Source organism: Oncorhynchus mykiss, chromosome 4, assembly GCF_057628025.1.
Source record: "Oncorhynchus mykiss isolate SJ-2025 chromosome 4, ASM5762802v1, whole genome shotgun sequence".
NCBI classification, from domain to species: domain Eukaryota; kingdom Metazoa; phylum Chordata; class Actinopteri; order Salmoniformes; family Salmonidae; genus Oncorhynchus; species Oncorhynchus mykiss.
This window is the reverse complement of record NC_143025.1, coordinates 71,064,884-71,084,149: the sequence shown is the minus strand read 5'-3', so window position 1 is coordinate 71,084,149 and position 19,266 is coordinate 71,064,884. Positions and strand designations below refer to the sequence as shown.

Here is a 19,266-nt window from a genome sequence, read left to right as displayed (position 1 = left end):
GACCCAAATGTCTCAATTCCACTTTACATTAGCTCACCACCGCCCCCAGGTGGGAAATTATATGCTTGCAATAACATTTTCCACAGTATTTTTTTTAATTTTTTTTACATAACAGCCTACATACAAGAACCCAGTCTATGGTTCAAAGCCTAAATACCCAAGTCAATACAATATCCAACAATTATTCCCTTGTTTGACCTTTACCTGCAGTTTGCAACGATAGGGAAAATATGCCAAATGTGCATTTTAACTGAGAATCCTGTACTCTACTGACCACATTCACACATACTCGAAGATGAAATAGTACAATTGCTTAGTTCAAAAAAAAAATTACTCTGAAACACGTTCAAAACCATGTTTGTTTTGATCTTCCTTCGTAGAGGATAGTCCCAACACGCGTGACGTCAGCAGCGGCAGAGTCAGAGAGCTTCCACATTCTAGTCTCCCGGTTCATCATTGCCATATCGCGGAGGATAGAATACCATCCAGGGTTTGTGCAGCCGAACCGAGTCCCTGCATCAGTCATGGCGGCGCCGTTAGCCCACTTCGACGAAGACTGGCAGGATTTCAATGAATTCAAGGCGGCCTCCGGGTCGCCGAACCGACTGGACCAGCTGAACTCGAACATGGCTGATTCGGGACTGGTGGATGATTTCTCAGACCTCGACAGCTTCTCGGGGGATATATGCAGCTTCACATCAATGGAGGACCTTGTCCACGACTTCGATGAGAAGCTGACAGTTTGCTTTCGAAATTACAACACCAAGACTGAAAACATAGCCCCTATTAAACCTATCACAGAAGATAATTTCCTCAAAGACGACGAGTGAGTGTGAATTTTGTAGCTACTACTTTTTTATCAGTTAAGCATTTATAGTTTGTCTACAATCTCAAGCTAGTTAGTTAGCATGCCATTGCTAATGTGAACCTGCTGCTAGCTAGCCATTTTACAAAAGGGTTGTTAGTGTTAGCTAGTTAGCCAATGTTATTTGGAATGCATGTAAACCTGTAAAGATAATTTAGGAAATAAGGACTTCAAGAGAAGATCCTTCAAGATAAGCTGAAGTGTTTTGTTGTTTGTTAGCAGGTAACGTTAGTTAAAATACATTAGCTGAGCTGTGTTTTCAAAGTAGCTAGCTAAGTTAGCTAGCAGCTAGCTACCCAATTGAAGTTTGTAAATAACTTGATAGTTAAACTTTCACATGTCACATGCACAGTGACATTACTTTCTTGCAAACTCAAAACTCAACAATACAATCATTAATAACAATGTAATACTAGAAAAAACACACGAGAAATATGAAGAACCCAAAAAGTAAGTAAGCATACTAACATTGTATACATACCCAGTTTCAATACCATATTTACAATGTCAGCGATACTGGCGTGATGGAGTTGGATATGATATAAGGTGACTGGTGATAGGATATAAACAGAGTAGCAGCAGCTTCTATGTGAGTGGGTGCGTGTGTGTAGACTAATGTGCATATTATGTGTGAGTGAGTTTGTAGGGCCCTGGTGATTGTGCATAGACACAGTTCAAAATTAAAACGTCGATAAAGATAGAAAGTTAACTCCGATAGTTTGTGTAGCTATTTAGCAGTCTTGTTGATTGGGGATGAAAGCCGTTCAAGAGCCTGATATAGATGTCCTGGATTAGAGGTTGACAGATTATGATTTTTCAACCAGTAACGATTATTGGAGGACCAAAAAAAGCCGATACAGAATAATCGGCTGATTTTATTACTTTTTAAAATATATTTTTTTATATATGTGTATGTATATGTTTACGTGTGTGTAATAATGACAATTACAACAATACTGAATGAATACATTTATTTTAACTTAATATAATACATAAGATCTATTTAGTCTCAAAAAATAATGAAACATGCTCAATTTGGTTTAAATAATGAAAAAACACATTGTTGGAGAAGAAAGTAAAAGTGCAATATGTGCCTTGTAAAAAAGCTAACGTTTAAGTTCCTTGCTCAGAAAATATGAAAGCTGGTGGTTCAGTATTCCCAGTTCTTCAATATTCGCAGTTAAGAAGTTTTAGGTTGTAGTTAATTATAGGAATTATGACGCGTCAACTATTTATCTCTATACCATTTTTGTATTTCATATACCTTTGACTATTGGATGTTCTAGTAGGCACTTTAGTATTGACAGCCTAATCTCAGGGGTTGATAGGCTTTAAGTCATAAACAATGCTGTGCCTCAAGCATTGCTAAGAGCTGCTGGCAAACGCAGTAAAGTTTACATGAATGCTTACGAGCCTGCTGCTGCCTACCACCGCTCAGTGAGACTGCTCTATCAAATATGAAATCATAGACTTAATTATAATATAATAAACACAGAAATACGTGCCTTTGGTCATTAATATGGTCAAATCCGGAAACTGTCATTTCAAAAACAAAACATTTATTCTTTCAGTAAAATACTTCTGTATTTTATCGAACTGGTGGCAAACCCTAAGTCTAAATATTGCTGTTACATTGCACAGCCTTCAATGTTGTGTCATAATTACGTAAGATTCTGGCAAATTGTTTGCAACAAGCCAGGTGGCCCAAACTGTTGCATTATACCCTGACTCTGCGTGCAATGAACGCAAGAGAAGTGACACAATTTCCCAAGTTAATATTGCCTGCTAACATGAATTTCTTTTAACTAAATATGCAGGTTTAAAAATATATACTTCTGTTTATTGATTTTAAGAAAGGCATTGATGTTTATGGTTAGGTACATTCGTGCAAGGATTGTGCTTTTGTTAAATCATCACCTGTTTGGTGAAGTAGGCTGTGATTCGATGATAAATTAACAGGCACCGCATTGATTATATGCAACGCAGGACAAGCTGGTTAACCTAGTAATATCATAAACCATGTGTAGTTAACTAGTGATTATGTGAAGATTGATTGTTTTTTATAAGATAAGTTTAATGCTAGCTAGCAACTTAACTTGGCTCCTTGCTGCACTCGCGTAACAGGTGGTCAGCCTGCCACACAGTTCCTCGTGGAATGCAATGTAATCGGCGTCCAAAAATGCCGGTTACCGATTGTTATGAAAACTTGAAATTGGCCCTAATTGGCCGATGAATCGGCCAACCTTTATCCTGGATGGCAGGGAGCTCGGCCCCAGTGATCTACTGGGCTGTCCGCGCCTTGCGATCGAGGGCGGTACTATTACCATACCAGGCAGTGATGCAGCCAGTCAAGATGTGGAGCTTTTTGAGGATTTGAGGGCCCATGGCTAACTTTTTCAACCTCCTGAGGGGGAAGAGGTGCTTTCACACCTTCTTCACAACTGTGCATGTGTGTTTGGACCATTTTAAGGCTTTAGTGATTTGGACACAGAAGAACTTGAAGCTCTCGACAGAGGTACACAGAGGTAAATCTTTGTAATTGTTTTTGAAAGGGCACGCTTCAGCTTAGTCTGATTTAATCTGGCAGTAATACACAATTAATGGGTATATACAGCCTGAAACGAATCTCTGAAAAATCGTGTAAATGCACCCAAGAAGACAGAATTTTGAATAGAATTACATTTAAACTACTGGTTGAGACAAAATATCTCCAGGAAAGTATTGTTTACCCTACTGTTTAGATCGATGGTGTGTTTCAACCTGCTCTCAGAGCATTTCTTATTATTCTGTATGTAAATTTGAGAGACTCCATTTAGTATGTGGATGTCCATCATCCATTTCGTATAATATGTTACGAATGACAATTCTTATGTTACGAATTTGCCTTCACAATGAACATTTAATATTCTGAATCCAAATAACATTTTTTTCATTGTCATGGCATGCTTGGTTCAATAGCCTTTGAAGAGAGAGAACTGAACATCCAACATAAAACTAACATTAACATATACAGTGCCTTCAGAAATGACTCATACCCCTTGACCATAGATTACACATTTTGTTACTACAGTCTGAATCCAAAATGGATTACATTTTTTTTCTTCTTACCAATCTACACATAATACCCCATAATAACAAAGTGAAACCATGTTTTTAAAGTTTATTGAAAATGAAATACAGAAATATCTAATTTACATAAGTATTCACACCCCTGAGTCGGTACTTTGTAGAAGCACCTTTGGCAGCAATTACAGCTAAAAGTCTTTCTGGTAAGTCTCTAAAAACTTTTCACACCTGGATTGCGCAACATTTACCCATTTATTATTTTCATAATTCTTCAAGCTCTTTCAAATTGGTTGTTGATCATTGCTTGTCAACCATTTTCAAGTGTTGCCATAGATTTTCAAGTAGATTGAAGTCAATGCTGTAAATAGGCCACTTGGTAACATTCACTGTCTTCTTGCTAAGCAACTCCAGTGTAGTTTTGGCCTTGTGTTTTAGGTTATTGGTCTGCTGAAAGGTGAATTCATCTCCCAGTGTCTGGTGGAAAGCAGACTGAACCAGGTTTTCCTCTAGGATTTTGCCTGTACTTAGCTCTATTCCATAAAAAAATGTATCCTGAAAAACTCCCCAGTCCTTAACGATTAAAAGCATACGCACAGCTTGATGCAGCCACCACTATGCTTGAAAATATGGAGAGTGGTACTCTGTATTGTGTTGTATTGGATTTGCCTCAAACATAACACTTTGTATTAAGGGCAAAGGTAATTGTTTGGCCACATTTTTGTTGCATTACTTTAGTGCCTTGTTGCAAACAGAATGCATGTTTTGGAATGTTCTTTTTCTCTACAGACTTCCTTTTCATTCTGTAAATTAGGTTGGTATTGTGGAGTAACTACAATGTTCTTGATCCATCCTCAGTTTTTTGCTATCACAACCATTAACCAGTTAATTGTAATGAAAAATATAATCTATGTAATCCCCCAAATAATGATTTATTATGAGAGGGCCATAAACAATACCTAGTAATGCTGCATACTCAGGACGGTTAAAATCTCACCTTTCTGGTAAATTTTTTTTTATAAAAGGCTGAGGTGTACTGACTTTTGAGGACACAAGCTGAAGTACACAGTACAAGTATGATACAAATAAGAAAATGACATTTTATATTATGCATTTCCTATTCAACAAAACTGTATCGATAAGGCTTGAAATGACTTATTTGCTTTCTAAATATAGTATATTGAAATTATAAACACGACTAACTATAAGATTTCACCTTCCTTATATCTGTAAAATACATAAATGTGCATTTTTTCTGAAGGTCTCGCTTGATCAAAACGTCTGCCCCCATCGCTGTGAACATCTCACAGAGCTCTTTATTGTCTTCCTGAACTTGTTAGGAACTCTCCTTTCATCTATATTAATTTTGTCCGTCTATGACAGTGTTTTTTAAAATTTAAAATCGATTAATTATTTTAGATTAATTGCTATGAATTGACCTCAATGTGCTACTGTGATGAAACCACTCTCCTGCTGTGCTACGATGTAACGATGTCAGTGGCTGTGATGTAGGGTTCCGCCAGGAGTTGGGCAGTCGGAAGAGCGAATGAAATGAAGCTGGGATGTCCCTCCTACCAAGTGGTAAACAATACGTTCCTGTGGATATTTTCTCTCACATTTCGGGCAGCTGAAGAACAAACCGCACAAACAACTTTAAAAATAAAAAGCATAGCTTAATCGCTCAACACACACACACACACACAGAGTCAGAGTCAGATGCACACACAAAGATTGTCAGTTGAAATGGACAGTCTTCTATGTTGCTTCAGTTGCTCTTGAGTCACATCCAAATAATCTTGGGGAAAATGAGCTCAGGATGGTGAGAGGAAGGTGGAGGGGGTAGTTTGGAGAGAAGCCTTAGCAGGGATGAAAGAGCAGTGCACTGAGGGCAGCGGAGTCCTTTCATGAGTGACTGCCCTTTTTGGAGGACGTGCCTTGCCTACTAACAAGCTCTACTGTAGCTGGCTGATGACCTACCTCCAAGCAGAGACGCACAGCGAGGATGACATGGAGACAGGAAGTAATGTGTGTGTGTTCATATATCGATGTGCTTTAGGGAAAAGTTTCATGATCAACTTTCCTTGGCGTAGGACTACCCATGGAGATACACAGAGAGCCACTGGCCACATAGAGGCTTTTGTGTGCTTGTTCTTGTTTATGCAGGGCTTGCATGTGTGCGTGCGTGTCTGTTGTTGATGGCCTAAAAATATAGTAATGCCTGAATCACAGGGTGACAGCCGCAGGGCCAAAGCATTTCCTGCCAGCATTGCCCAATTTAGAGAACCTGTCCTTGAACTGTGTGTTGTTGATGATAATGATGCTTTGTTAGTAAGAGAGGGATGGAGAGACTGGAGTTATATGAAGAACACGTGTGTGACAAACTCTCTGATGCAAAACCTTTCTGACACTTGGGTTCACAGTGCCCATCCTCGCATCGCTCGCAGCAGTCCTGGTCAGACACACACACTCATCCTCACATTACACATGTTCACTCCCATTGTGTAGCGGGATCTATGTACAAAATGTATTCTGTATTTCCTATAGTATAGCGCAAAGCCCTTTTGAGAGAGAATTGACATAAAAAATACATTTGGCATAAAATGTCTAGGCTATTAAAATGCTAGATTCCTGCTCTCTTATCAGGCAGAGGAGAGCTGCGTCAGGGACAGAGGGGTGTGTGTGGGTGGTGAGGAAAGAGGATGACACTACTGCCAACTAATGCTGTGTCACTGGGGAAATGTTTCAAGTGCAGTGTAACATTTTCTGTCTTCCTTCTTTTTCTCTCCTTTCTCATCCCCTTTCTCTTCATTCCTCTCACTATTTCTCTTCCACGTTCTTTCTCTCGTTCTCCCCCTCAGGGTGTGGAATGCTCTGACAGATAACTATGGCAACGTGATGCCAGTGGACTGGAAGACATCGCACATTCGCTCCCTGCATCTCCCCACACTCAACCTCTGCAAGCAGGGGGTAAGACACACACACCCCCACAGGCAAACACTTACACACATGGTCTGCACCTCCACACTGTACACATTCCCCCGCTCAGCACACCTGTTCATTAGCTCAGCCAAGCTGACTCTCATCTCCCTTTTTGCTCTCTCCCTCCCTATCGCTCTCTTTGTCCCTCTTCTCGCCCTCTTCTCTCTCTTCCTCTGATGGACAGAAGCTGGACAACATGCCTCTGGACCTGTCTGATGATGAGGAGCTGAGGGAACAGATGGACATGCACTCCATTATTGTGTCCTGCATCAACGATGAGCCGCTCTTCACTGCCGAACAGGTACACACACACACACACTTGATAGACAACACACACATACACACTCGCTCTCTTTCTATCACGTCTCAAATTCACCACACTCTACTACTTACAAAGCCACACTCTTAACACAAGCTATGTGTGTGTGTGTGTTGCAGGTGATCGAGGAGATTGAGGAGATGATGCAGGAGTCTCCAGACCCAGAGGATGATGAGAGCCCGTCCCAGTCAGACCTGTCCATGCTCTCCCAAGATCTCAGCAACCTCAAACGTTCCAGCTCCAACACCAGCTATGAGGACCGTGAGTGACTCCTAACTCGCATCAAATCACTTACAGCTCAAGTATAAACAGCTCCCTGCAGCTGTATTACACAACCCCATCCCATACATATATACTGAGTATACCAAACTTTAAGTTCCAAAAGGGATGCTGGCCCATGTTGACTCCAATGCTTCCCACAGTTGTCAAGTTGGCTGTATGTCTTTTGGGTGGTGGGCCGTTCTTGATATACACAGGAAACTGTTGAGCACAAAAAACGCAGCAGTGTTGCAGTTCTTGACACAACCCGGTGTGACTGGCACCTGCTACCATACCCGTTCAAAGGCACTTATGTATTTTGTCTTGTCCATTCACCCTCTGAATGGCACACATACACAATCCATGTCTCAAGGCTTAAACATCCTTCTTTAACGTGTCTCCTCCCCTTCATCTACACTGATTGAAGTGTATTTAGCAGGTGACATCAATAAGGGATCAAATCAAAATAAAATGTATTTATATAGCCCTTCTTACATCAGCTGATATCTCAAAGTGCTGTACCGAAACCCAGCCTAAAACCCCAAATAGCAAGCATTGCAGGTGTAGAAGCACGGTGGCTAGGAAAAACTCCCTGAAAGGCCAATACCTAGGAAGAAACCTAGAGAGGAGCCAGGCTATGAGGGGTGGCCAGTCCTCTTCTGGCTGTGTCGGGTGGAGATTATAACAGAACATGATCAGGATGTTCAAATGTTCATAAATAACCAGCATGGTCAAATAATAATAATCACAGTAGTTGTCAAGGGTGCAGCAAGTCAGCACCTCAGGAGTAAATGTCAGTTGGCTTTTCATAGCCGATCATTAAGAGTATCTCTACCGCTCCTGCTGTCTCTAGAGAGTTGAAAACAGCAGGTCTGGGACAGGTAGCACGCCCGGTGAACAGGTCAGGGTTCCATAGCCGCAGGCAGAACAGTTGAAACTGGAGCAGCAGCACGGCCAGTTGGACTGGGGACAGCAAGGAGTCATCATGCCAGGTAGTCCCGAGGCATGGTCCTAGGGCTCAGGTCCTACGAGAGAAAGAAAGAAGGAGAGAAAGAGAATTAGAGCGGGCATACTTAAATTCTCACAGGACACCGGATAAGACAGGAGAAGTACTCCAGATATAACAAACTGACCCTAGCCCACCGACACACAAACTACTGCAGCATAAATACTGGAGGCTGAGACAGGAGGGGTCAGGAGACACTGTGGCCCCATCTGATGATACCCCCAGACATGGCCAAACAGGAAGGATATAGGGATCATAGCTTTCACCTGGATTCACCTAGTCAGTCTGTCAGGGAAAGAGCAAGTGTCCTTAAATGTTTTGTATATTTAGTGTATATACAACTGGAATACAGATACAGGGTCACAGTAGCATTGTTACATAATAGACACTACATACAACTGGACAGCAATTACTGCTTACTTGTTATGTAACTTTAAATGCAAAACATATCAAGCTGTAATGCAAACGTTTGGGACTGACCATGTAAGTATGTGTTAGTATGTGATGTGTTATCCTGCCATGTATTCATGGAATTTGTCAAGCTCTATGTGTTAGTATGTTTATGTTCTAATCCCTACCTCCTCCCAGGCTTGCGTCGTCTTTCAGTCTCAGAGCTGAGCGAGGCCTTGGAGGAGGTGGAGACGGCCATCAGGCGCTACAGTGAGGAGCTGATCCAGGCCCTGGCCCTGAGGGACGAGCTGGACTTTGAGAAGGAGGTGAAGAACAGCTTCATCTCACTGCTCATCGATGTGCAGAATCGGCAGAAGGAGCACCGTGAGCTGCTCCGCAAGAAGAAGAAGATCAGGCCCACAGGCAGCGCTCAGAGGGCAGACAGGACACATGTCCCTGGGACGGTGAGCGAGATGGGCACCGATAGACACAGATTCGTACACATAGTATTGTATGATTTGAAATGCATATAATACACATTGTGATGCACATACGTGCCTTGATACAGTGGGGTCTGAAATTATTGACACCCTTAATTAAGATGAGCAGTACTGACTGTATAAAATAAATAATGCAAGTACTGAGCTAATACATTTGCTCAGAGAAGTAGATTTTGTTTAACAAGTCATAATTTTTAAACTCAAATGTAGTGGTCAAAATGACCCCCCAAAGACTAAATAAAGTAGTCACAAGTTTAGTATTTGGTTCCATATTTCTATCACACAATGACTACATCAATATTTTAACTTTATTTAACTAAGCAAGTCAGTTAAGAACAAATTCTTATTTTCAATGATGGCCTAGGAACAGTACCTTGTCAGCTCGGGGATTCAATCTTGCAACCTTTCGGTAACTAGTCCAACGCTCTAACCACGAGGCTACCTGCCGCCCCTAAATTAATGGTAAATAATGTATTGTGTCATTTTGGAGTCAATTGTATTGTAAATAAGAATAGTATATGTTTCTAAACACCTCTACATTAATGTAGATGCTATCATGATTACCCATAATCCTGAATGAATCATGAATGATAATGATATCTTAGCATGTCTATTTACCATTCATTTCTATTGGGCACGAAATAATCAGAATAAAATAAACCCAAAACAAACTGCAAATGCATCCAACAAGTCTGTAGAGTTACAAGCTTGATGTAGTCGTTGTTTGCTAGGAATATGGAACCAAATACTCAACTTTGGACTACTTTATAAGAATCTTTGGGTGGTCAATCATTTTGACCCCTATGTTTTTCAGGAAAAATATTGACTTGCTAAACAAAATCTTTCTCTGGGCAATTGTATTAGTATAAAATAACATAATTTCCCACATTTTTTGAGCATACAATATAGTTCAGTACTTGAATTATTTATTTTATATGGTCATTAATGCTCATCTTTATCAAGGGTGTCAATCATTTTGTACCCCACTGTTAGTGTATTGTGCACACGCCCATTTATACAGGCACAAACCAGGTTAGATGCATGCACTGGAAACAGAAGAAATGCATGAGAGACATGCCTGGAAGTGCAAAACAACACCCTGCAGTAGTCCTGTACTAACTTCTGCACTCACCCTGCAGACCCTGTTGGGTCTCTCTTTCTGTCTCTCCTTCTGCTTTATTCTACAGTCCACTATTAGCCTACTATTTACATACTGAAAATGTATTTATTTACATCATTACATTGTAATTATTGGGCTTTGTTATATGTCTTTGTAAATACCAGCTGAAAACTGGACAGTAAAATAAACGACCCTGTAGGTCTGAATTCACCTTGCCATTGTTTTTGTCCAATCTGAACTGTTGGACTTCCGTGCGGATAATTTGTCCTTTTCGGAACCAGAAACGATGGCAGGTTGAATCCAGTTCTATACCCCTCTTCTTATTCTCATGCTCTCTAGAGCTCTCATGTCTTTTTGGAGGGTTTCTCATTCTTTCTCTGGTAGTTTTATCTCTCTTGCGTTCTCTCCCTCCTCTCCCTTCCTCTAGCTCTTCACTATGGAAGGGCTGTCCACTGTCATTCAGAACGGCCTCCGTCAAACTTTCGGCATCACAGGAGGGGACAAACAGGTGCCCCTCTCTCTCTAGCTATCCTCTCATCTTTTTGACATTTTTCTTTGCAGTTCTTTTCTCTACAGCTTTTGCCGCTGCTGTGTTTACCACATGTCCTCTTTATTTTACCATCTTTCATTTTCAATTTAACTCAAGCCCTCCTTTCTGCTCTCTCATCCTGTGGCTCATTCTCTCTGTCCATCAAACACAAATTAAGCAGCTCTCCTTCTCAGCTTTCATATCCTTCTCTTTTTATGACTTATTTTCTTCCCTTATCCTTTTCCTGTCTTGTTGACTGAGCATTTAGCCTTGAGATTGGCTGTAACTGGATGCTGAATCATCCAGTAGTGTGCACTCCTTATTTCCTGCAAACAAGCATCCTCCTATTACTAATGCCCAGTTGTCTCCCACCAAGCTAAAACCAACCAATGGCCTTAAACCTCACCTACAGCCACACACCAACCAATCACAACTTACTTTCACTCATTATTGGCTCGGAGTCGACCAATGACTCTCTCACTCTCAAATATTCAGTTTCTTGACTTCCAACAATTCATACAAAGGGTGATGGTAAAGGTTTAGGATTGTGACAGTCATGGAATTTTGGATGACTATAATTGGCCAGCGTAATGACGAGGCCTCGTTTAATAACCATTTGAATAGCACATTTTCTCCCCTCCTTTGCGCCTGATTGCATGTGCTGCCATATAAATAGAATGAATAGAACGGGCCACTGCATTTATGTCAATGATCAATATGTGCTGTCATCTTTTGATTCAACTCAACTGACATTGCTTGAACACTTCATTAACAGGGGAACAACGGCAAATTTAGGGAATTTGTTCTAGCTGCCTAAACTTCTCTGAATTAGTGTCCCCTCTGAGGAATACAGAAAATCTACTGACATAACTTATATTCCGTCAGCGAACATACACTGAACAGAGATATAAATGTAAAGTGCTGAGATGAAAGATCCCAGCCGCACGCCGTAAAAAAAAAAAGACTTAAGTGACAATGCCCTAGAAGCCGGTGTTTGGAGGATATATTGGTACGTGTGTTAGGTCCGAGACAAGTCGGGGGCAGAAAACTGCCAATATATCCTCCAAACACCGGCTTCGAGGGTGTTATCACTTTTATACATCGGATTACCAACATATTCAAATAACTTTATTAACTTTATTTTGATGAATTTATTCATACTATTTCATCCTTCCACAAGATAGTCCCGACACAAATCTAGGGTTGCTACCCAAGCCGGCTGGTCGTTCGCTCTATCGGTTCGGTTTCCAGAGACGTGACCCAGTCGTTCAGTCTTTCTGTTCTGTATCTATGGACGCGACCCAGTCGGTGCTTGTAAATGTTATCCCTTGCTTGCTAGCTAGCTAGCCAACTACAGGTAACTTACGATCGTGTCAAAAAGTGCAGCCAGAATAACAGCAATGTAGCTGCATTTGTTTAAGCTGTTTTCCAGTGACATTTATTTGGATACATGCGTAACAATGAGCTAATGAGGCGTGATTTCGCCTGGTATGGAGAATGTGCTCTCTCACCAGGAAACTGTTGTTCAGGGGAGCTAGCCAACAACACAGCTAACAGAGTCACTTCAAACTGAAACTGGAAAGACTGCAAACTAGCTGCACTTCGTTTCGTTTGACCTTTTTTCAATTTACATTTCTTTGTATATATCCATACAAATTATGCCAGCTGATTCATGATTCCGACTGGCCGAGAAAATCTGCCTGTCTGTCTCGTCCCTGCACGTTCATTACTATATTGAGTAATTGAAACTGAAACAGCGCATCCCAAATGGCTGGAGACAACAAACAATGTACCAGGCCAGCTGTGATTTTACAATCTGAGAGCAATATTTGTTGGACTACCAAGAAAAATATTGGTGAATTATATTATTCATACATTGATATGCATCCATCTATTCTGCCAACATTTCCTTACTCTGTCATAGAAATCTGAGTCAAATCTAACCTCTTTTTAAAACCTCTTTAACCTTTCTGATCTCCCCATCCCGGATCCGGGATCGTGAATACAGACTCAAGCTCATTACCATAACGCAACGTTAACTATTCATGAAAATCGCAAATGAAATGAAATAAATATGCTAGCTCTCAAGCTTAGCCTTTTGTTAACAACACTGTCATCTCAGATTTTCAAAATATGCTTCTCAACCATTGCAAAACAAGCATTTGTGTAACAGTATTGATGGCTAACGTAGCATTTAGCATTAGCATTCAGCTGGCAACATTTACACAAAAAAACAGAAAAGCATTCAAATAAAATCATTTACCTTTGAAGAACTTCAGATGTTTTCAATGAGGAGACTCTCAGATAGCAAATGTTCAGTTTTTCCTTAAAGATTATTTGTTTAGGACAAATCGCTCCGTTTTCTGCGTCACGTTTAGCTATGAAAAAACCCCTGTATCCAGGATTGTGTAAATCTATCAGCAAGCTCATTAGCATAACACAACGTTAACTATTTATGAAAATCGCAAATGAAATGAAATAAATATGCCATCTCTCAAGCTTAGCCTTTTGTAAACAACACTGTCATCTCAGATTTTCAAAATATTCTTCTCAACCATAGGAAAACAATGATTTGTGTAAAAGTAGCTAGCTAGCGTTAGCATTTCGCGTTAGCATTTAGCGTTAGCATTAGCGTTAGCATCCAGCACGCAACATTAACAAAAACATAAAAGCCTTCAAATAAAATAATTTACCTTTGAAGAACTTCTGATGTTTTCAATGAGGATACTCTCAGTTAGATAGCAGATGCTCAGTTTTTCCAAAAAGATTCCTTGTGTATTAGAAATAGCTCCGTTTTATACATCACATTTGGCTACCAAAAAAAATCCGAAAATTCAGTCCTCAAAACGCGAACTTTTTTCCAAATTAACTCCATAATATCGACTGAAAACATGGCAAACGTTGTTTAGAATCAATCATCAAGGTGTTTTTCACATATCTCTTCATTGATACATCGTTCTTGGACACATGCTTTCTCCCCTGAATCAAATGGTAAAGTAGAAGCAGCTGGCAATTGCGCACCGAATTCGACGCAGGACACCAGGCGGACACTTGGAAAATGTAGTCTCTTATGGTCAATCTTCCAATGATATGCCTACAAATACGTCACAATGCTGCTAAGACCTTGGGCGAACGACAGAAAGTGTAGGCTCATTCGTTGCGCAATCACAGCCATATAAGGAGAGAATGGAAAACAGAGCTTCAGAAATTCTGCTAATTCCTGGGTGATGCATCATCTTGGTTTCGCCTGTAGAATGAGTTCTGGGGCACTTACAGACAAAATCTTTGCAGATTCTGAAACTTCAGAGTGTTTTCTTTCCAAAACTGTCAAGAATATGCATAGTCGAGCATCTTTTCGTGACAAAATATCGCGCTTAAAACGGGAACGTTTTTTATCCAAAAATGAAATAGCGACCCTAGAGCTCTAACAGGTTAAGTTGATTTTGTAGCGTAAACTGGGAATTTTATATTTTTATGGATATTATGGTTGTCTGCAAAGTAGTTAAAATGCTGGTTGTTCCAGTTGAAAGTTAAGATTTACCCATGTTGAATGTTATATCGTATTTGTGCATCACTGAGTGACGCTCTATCGAATCCCGGGGTAATTTCATGTTTTTATGTGTATCTGAGCTATTTGTCGTTCAAGCAGGCAGAACTACAGATGAGTTTTGCATCAAAATTCTTAACTTTCTCTTTTATCATGGTGCAGTTTTTCTTTTTCTTTCTGTTCAACATTTTTGTCTTTTTTTTATCCCCCTCCATCCTTTGCCTTCCCTCTCTCCTGTGTCGTGTTCTCTCTCTCCTCATTCTGTGGTTGTGACGTGTGTTTCTCGCTCTCAGTATCTGACCACAGTTATCCCCTATGAGAAGAACTCTGGCTCCCCCTCTGTGGAAGACCTTCAGATCCTCACCAAGAGTGAGTACGGACATGTTCCTGTTTATTACAACCTTGTATTATTTATTTTACAAACCACACTTTGTCTGTTAACTTTTTAAGTCACTGTAGGCCAACCGATGAAAGCTGTAATGTGAAGACCGAAATGTCCTATTATGACCATGATAGTAACTCATCCCAAATCTTTTTTCATTTTTTGCTCTTCCCTCCATGCAGTTCTGCATGCCATGCGGGAGGACAGTGAGAAGGTACCCAGCCTCCTAACAGACTACATTCTCAAAGGTACTCCCTCCCTACCAGTTTCAAAACTCTTACTCCCGTTCAAAACACCACACATTACCACACAAGGTGTACATTCTCAAAGATACTCAATTACTTTGAGGAAACATTGCTCCCATTCAAAACAGAGCTTTTGTCTAGATTGACAGTCTCACTATGACCTAGTGCCGGAGAAAGATGCTGCAGGACACAAGGGTCCTGTTAGGACACATGTTATTAGGAGGGTCTACTTCCAATGTGTTCTTTGTTCACTGAAGGCCTGCAGGGTTTTTCGAAGCCTTTCATCTTGACCTTTACCCTCCTTGTTTCTCGCCTCTGCTGCGCTGCTCTGTCGCTAGTTCTAGTATGAGAAAGGTGGAGGTTTGTGAGCCACACACACACACACACACAATGACATACATACAGGAAACGCACACACACGCAATGTGTGGAGAGCCCGCTCTCACACACCTCCGAGACAGCCCCCTTCCCTGGCTCTGTGCTGTAGTGTAGTGTACCTGTGCTGTGATTGTGATTATGGTGTACTTACTTTACTTACCCTCTATCTTACACACACTCCCTCTTCCTACTCACACACACGCTCTTGCTCACCCTCCCATCCGTTCTTAATTGCTCTCTTCCATGTGGTACATCATTTTAGGTTGACAGCTGTTTTCTGGGTGTTCTTCTTGTCCCTACAGTGCTGTGTCCCACATAAACCCAGTGGAGGAGCCACCTGTTCTACAACACTCTGAACACACTCAAGGCATAAGCACTTTTTATTTTTTAGGAACTCAACTTACTGTCCCTGACCTCCAGGGGGCCCTCATTGATTTTGTTAGTCACTCTCACTCAGATATCAATAACATGGCATAAGCCATGGTAAAATGTGATGAATTGTAGGAAATTATTCACCCCATGGTAAAATGGGTAGAAATGCAATAAATGTCTCTCTGCCCCATGGCAGAACTAGAATTGCATGAATTTTTCGTAGAAAATTGCTAAATGTTCTCTCTGCCCCATGGCAAAATGTGTAGAACTGCAGGAAATTATCTTTAAAACATGCATTTTTCTGACTGTCATCAAGAGGGGTCCCATGAAACAAATTTGCCGCTCTTAGAGCCCCCAAAAGGCTAAAGCTGGCCCTGCGCTCAGGAGCTGCAGAGTTCTTGAACATACCAATGGAAGGAGTCACCCACCCCCTAATAAGGTGGACTCTTCCCGATGGAGTATTTATTTTCTCCACAACAACTTTTCCCGCAACCTTTTGAGATTCACATTTTAATGCCTGTTTTACCTTATAATCTTCTCACCTTTTACGTGTAATCTTAAATGTTTTTTTAATGTTGTAATGCTAATATCTCACATTAGTTTTAATGTCTTCTCTGCATGTTAGCAGTATTACTCTCCATTGTCTAAAGTGGCTTGCTGTTCTCATCTTCTATCCTCCGTTTGCACTGATGTGAAGGAACTCGAGATGGAAAACAAATTCCTCTACATTCACCTGCCTGCCTTTTCACATCATTAAAGGTTAGGGTGAGGAGACAAGGAGAAGAAGTCACTTGACAATTGGGATGCAGCTTTTCTCTGTTAAACTGGCTAATTCCCTCTGTGTGTGGGTATATATAGGAGGGATGGGAAAATAAGGCTTCCTGAACCAGTCTAACTATGGCGGGATCAGTCCAATGGGAGCTCGCCACTTTATCAGAGAGTTATTGGTTCAGAGCAATTAATGATTGACAGACCATGGGATTAGTGGGGTTCAGAAGCCTTGTTTTCACCATCTCTTAGGTTTTATGTTTCATAAACCCCCTTAAAGGTTGTGCACGTCTTTGCATGCTGCTACATAGGATTAGGGAGCTACATCGGTCAAATATTATAAAGCATTGTTTGTATACTACAATGTGAAATTGCACAGATGGAACTTTTTTTTTTTTAAGTGATAACTTCTCAAAAAAGGGAAAAATAATGACAGAAGTTAGTAAGAAGGTAACAAAGAACAAACTTGCACAGCTTTTTATTTTTCTGTAGTTTTAGAGAGATGAGGGACTTTTTACTGCCAGCAGTGTGTGGCCACTTATTATAACATCACCATTGTTATGTAAACACTAGCCGTCAACCTCTGACCCCTCCTAGGGATGTCACATGACATCACCCTGTATACTTGCCTCATACCTCCTCTATAAAGTACAGTAAGTGAAGGGTTACAGCAATAATATTAGAATGTAAAATAATGGTTAAATTGCTGTGAGTTGATCCTGCCATGTTGTGTTTAGAACTAATAACTCTTTGATGTTGTGTAAATGTTGGGGATCTAGTGATGACATGTTATCTTGTCTTGTCTAGTGGACGTAGCAACAGTAGTAGATCACCAAATCGTTGCATGTACTTATGTAGACAATTTAAAGGATGTAGAGAGGTTTCTGTACAAAAGCAGGAGAGATTTTTCAAACTTAAATATTTCAAAAACCCATTGTCTACATCCACAACCACTAATCTTCAGCACTGTCTATAATATCACCTCTGTACAATCCTGTCAAATCATCAGCAGTAACTAAGCTCAGTGCACAATAATTACAATAACACACAAGCCCATCAGGTCTGGTCTATCACTACTCTCAGGTACACCCAGAGCATCGGTTCTACAGCAGCTAGCCTGTCCACAGAAGTACAGCATTATGGATCGTGTTAGGAAGAAAGAGTGTAGATGTTGTTACGCCATGCTTGGGGATAATGTTGAAGCATTAGCAAGCCCATCATCCTATAGCTTGAGTAGCCATTTAGTAGTTTTTGTCTGTCCTAGGCCTGAGTAGTAATATAGTAACATCAGTGATAAGGTTTCAGACAAGTATAGGCTAGTACCTAGCTAAGTGGACGTTGTAGCATCAGCTTGCGATAGCGCTGTATCAAGGCAGCCTGACACCTATAGACAGCAACTAGATATCCCAGGTGGGCCGCTGTAAGTCAATGGTAGTGCCAGTCCTCACTAGTAGAAGTCTGGTGTAGTTGGCAGGAATCATCGAGTCTTACGGAAGCTCCCTTTTCCCTGTATCATTGTGTATGTTATGAAGAGATGTTGGGTTTTAGTTGAGGGTCTCAGAAGGCATCTTTCTTTAGTAAGGGAAGCCAGTAGACCTCTACGTACTGTACAGAATCATATGTAGCTATCTTTCAACTGTAGCAAGCTTCAGAATCATTCAGAACCCCAAGCATGTGCTGCATGCACTTTATCTACTTTTACTTAAAGTAAATAAAATGAATGATAAGGATTAAGGTCACACTAAAGGGATCCTTAGCATTGAACCACATTGTAATAAGAAAGTTAAGCTGAACTGAAATGTATACTAGCTTGGGTGGGGTTTGGACTCCTTGAAACTAGTCGAGTTGAGAACTAGTATTATTCTGGTTGTCTTGGACCGGCATGGGGTTGTCACGGAGATCAGAGAAGGTTATCGACTCAGGCTAAAGCCCCACCCCTCGTCGCATGTCTGCTAAAATAGAGGGACCATATCAGCGTATATCCACGCTTTATCTAGAGATTTATATTTATATAGACACAAGCAACAAATAAGGCTGCCTTTGTAAATGCCAGAACTTTTGTATAATAGAATCTACTCTTTTATTTTTAATGCAATATACTTCTTCCCCCATTTTGGGTTTTTATGTTTACTTGTCTTGTTGTCATGAGGTACTAAAGTACATTCATTTATTCAGTAAATGTTTGTTTTGTAACCATATCGACTGTAGTGGTACAAACGTTTTGTGCCAGAATTACATTGGAACTCATTTCAAATAAAATAATGTTTACTTTGGTGTCATACTATTGGTTTGTAAGTGCATCCATGACGATCAATAATTGGTATTAAATCACCTTTTTACTCTACTTAAAGTTACTATCAAAATACTTTTAATAGATGCAATCTGTAAACAGAAAATGTGCAGAAACCTATCAAAAGGCATTCTTACATGCAGAGCAACAGCAAGTCAATGTACAAATATGTTTTATATCAAATAAAAATGGCATACTCTTCTCTTTCTATGTTAGGTCAGTGTAGCTACAAGAACAAATCTGAATATAAATGGA

General features: G+C 40.4%; 1 protein-coding gene and 1 long non-coding RNA gene across 14 annotated transcripts in view; one reads left to right on the top strand and one right to left on the bottom strand.

Moving 5' to 3' along the window:
- The window catches only part of LOC149984126 (uncharacterized), a 182,327-nt gene extending 168,466 nt beyond the window's left edge, over positions 1-13,861 (bottom strand). For 9 of the 12 annotated variants that reach the window (XR_016495412.1, XR_016495408.1, XR_016495414.1 and 6 more), the window contains exons 1-2: positions 13,723-13,861; positions 13,293-13,354 (exon numbers count right to left, since the gene is read on the bottom strand). This is a non-coding gene — a long non-coding RNA (uncharacterized LOC149984126). Of the gene's footprint in view, positions 1-8,485; positions 8,510-13,044; positions 13,069-13,291; positions 13,355-13,722 lie in introns of those variants that run through there. The other 3 variants (XR_016495411.1, XR_016495417.1, XR_016495418.1) reach the window with 3 other exon arrangements.
- On the top strand, positions 89-19,005 carry fez2b (fasciculation and elongation protein zeta 2b). Of its 2 annotated transcripts, XM_021600614.3 has the most exons (9): positions 89-826; positions 6,787-6,895; positions 7,092-7,208; positions 7,346-7,487; positions 9,079-9,344; positions 10,928-11,008; positions 14,870-14,945; positions 15,141-15,206; positions 15,884-19,005. In XM_021600614.3, the coding sequence occupies exons 1-9, from the start codon at positions 525-527 to the stop codon at positions 15,898-15,900; spliced, it is 1,176 nt and encodes a 391-aa protein (XP_021456289.1). In that variant the 5' UTR covers positions 89-524; the 3' UTR covers positions 15,901-19,005. The 2 variants fall into 2 exon arrangements, with proteins under 2 accessions (XP_021456289.1, XP_021456290.1); XM_021600615.3 differs by lacking the exon at positions 10,928-11,008.
- The last annotated feature ends 261 nt before the right edge of the window (positions 19,006-19,266 follow it).

Coding starts and splice junctions, on each gene's coding strand:
- fez2b (XM_021600614.3), top strand. CDS start 525: ATGGCGGCGCCGTTAGCCCACTTCGACGAAGACTGGCAGGATTTCAAT. Junction 6,896..7,091: donor TCAACCTCTGCAAGCAGGGG/GTAAGACACACA, acceptor TCTGATGGACAG/AAGCTGGACAACATGCCTCT. Junction 14,946..15,140: donor CCTTCAGATCCTCACCAAGA/GTGAGTACGGAC, acceptor CCCTCCATGCAG/TTCTGCATGCCATGCGGGAG.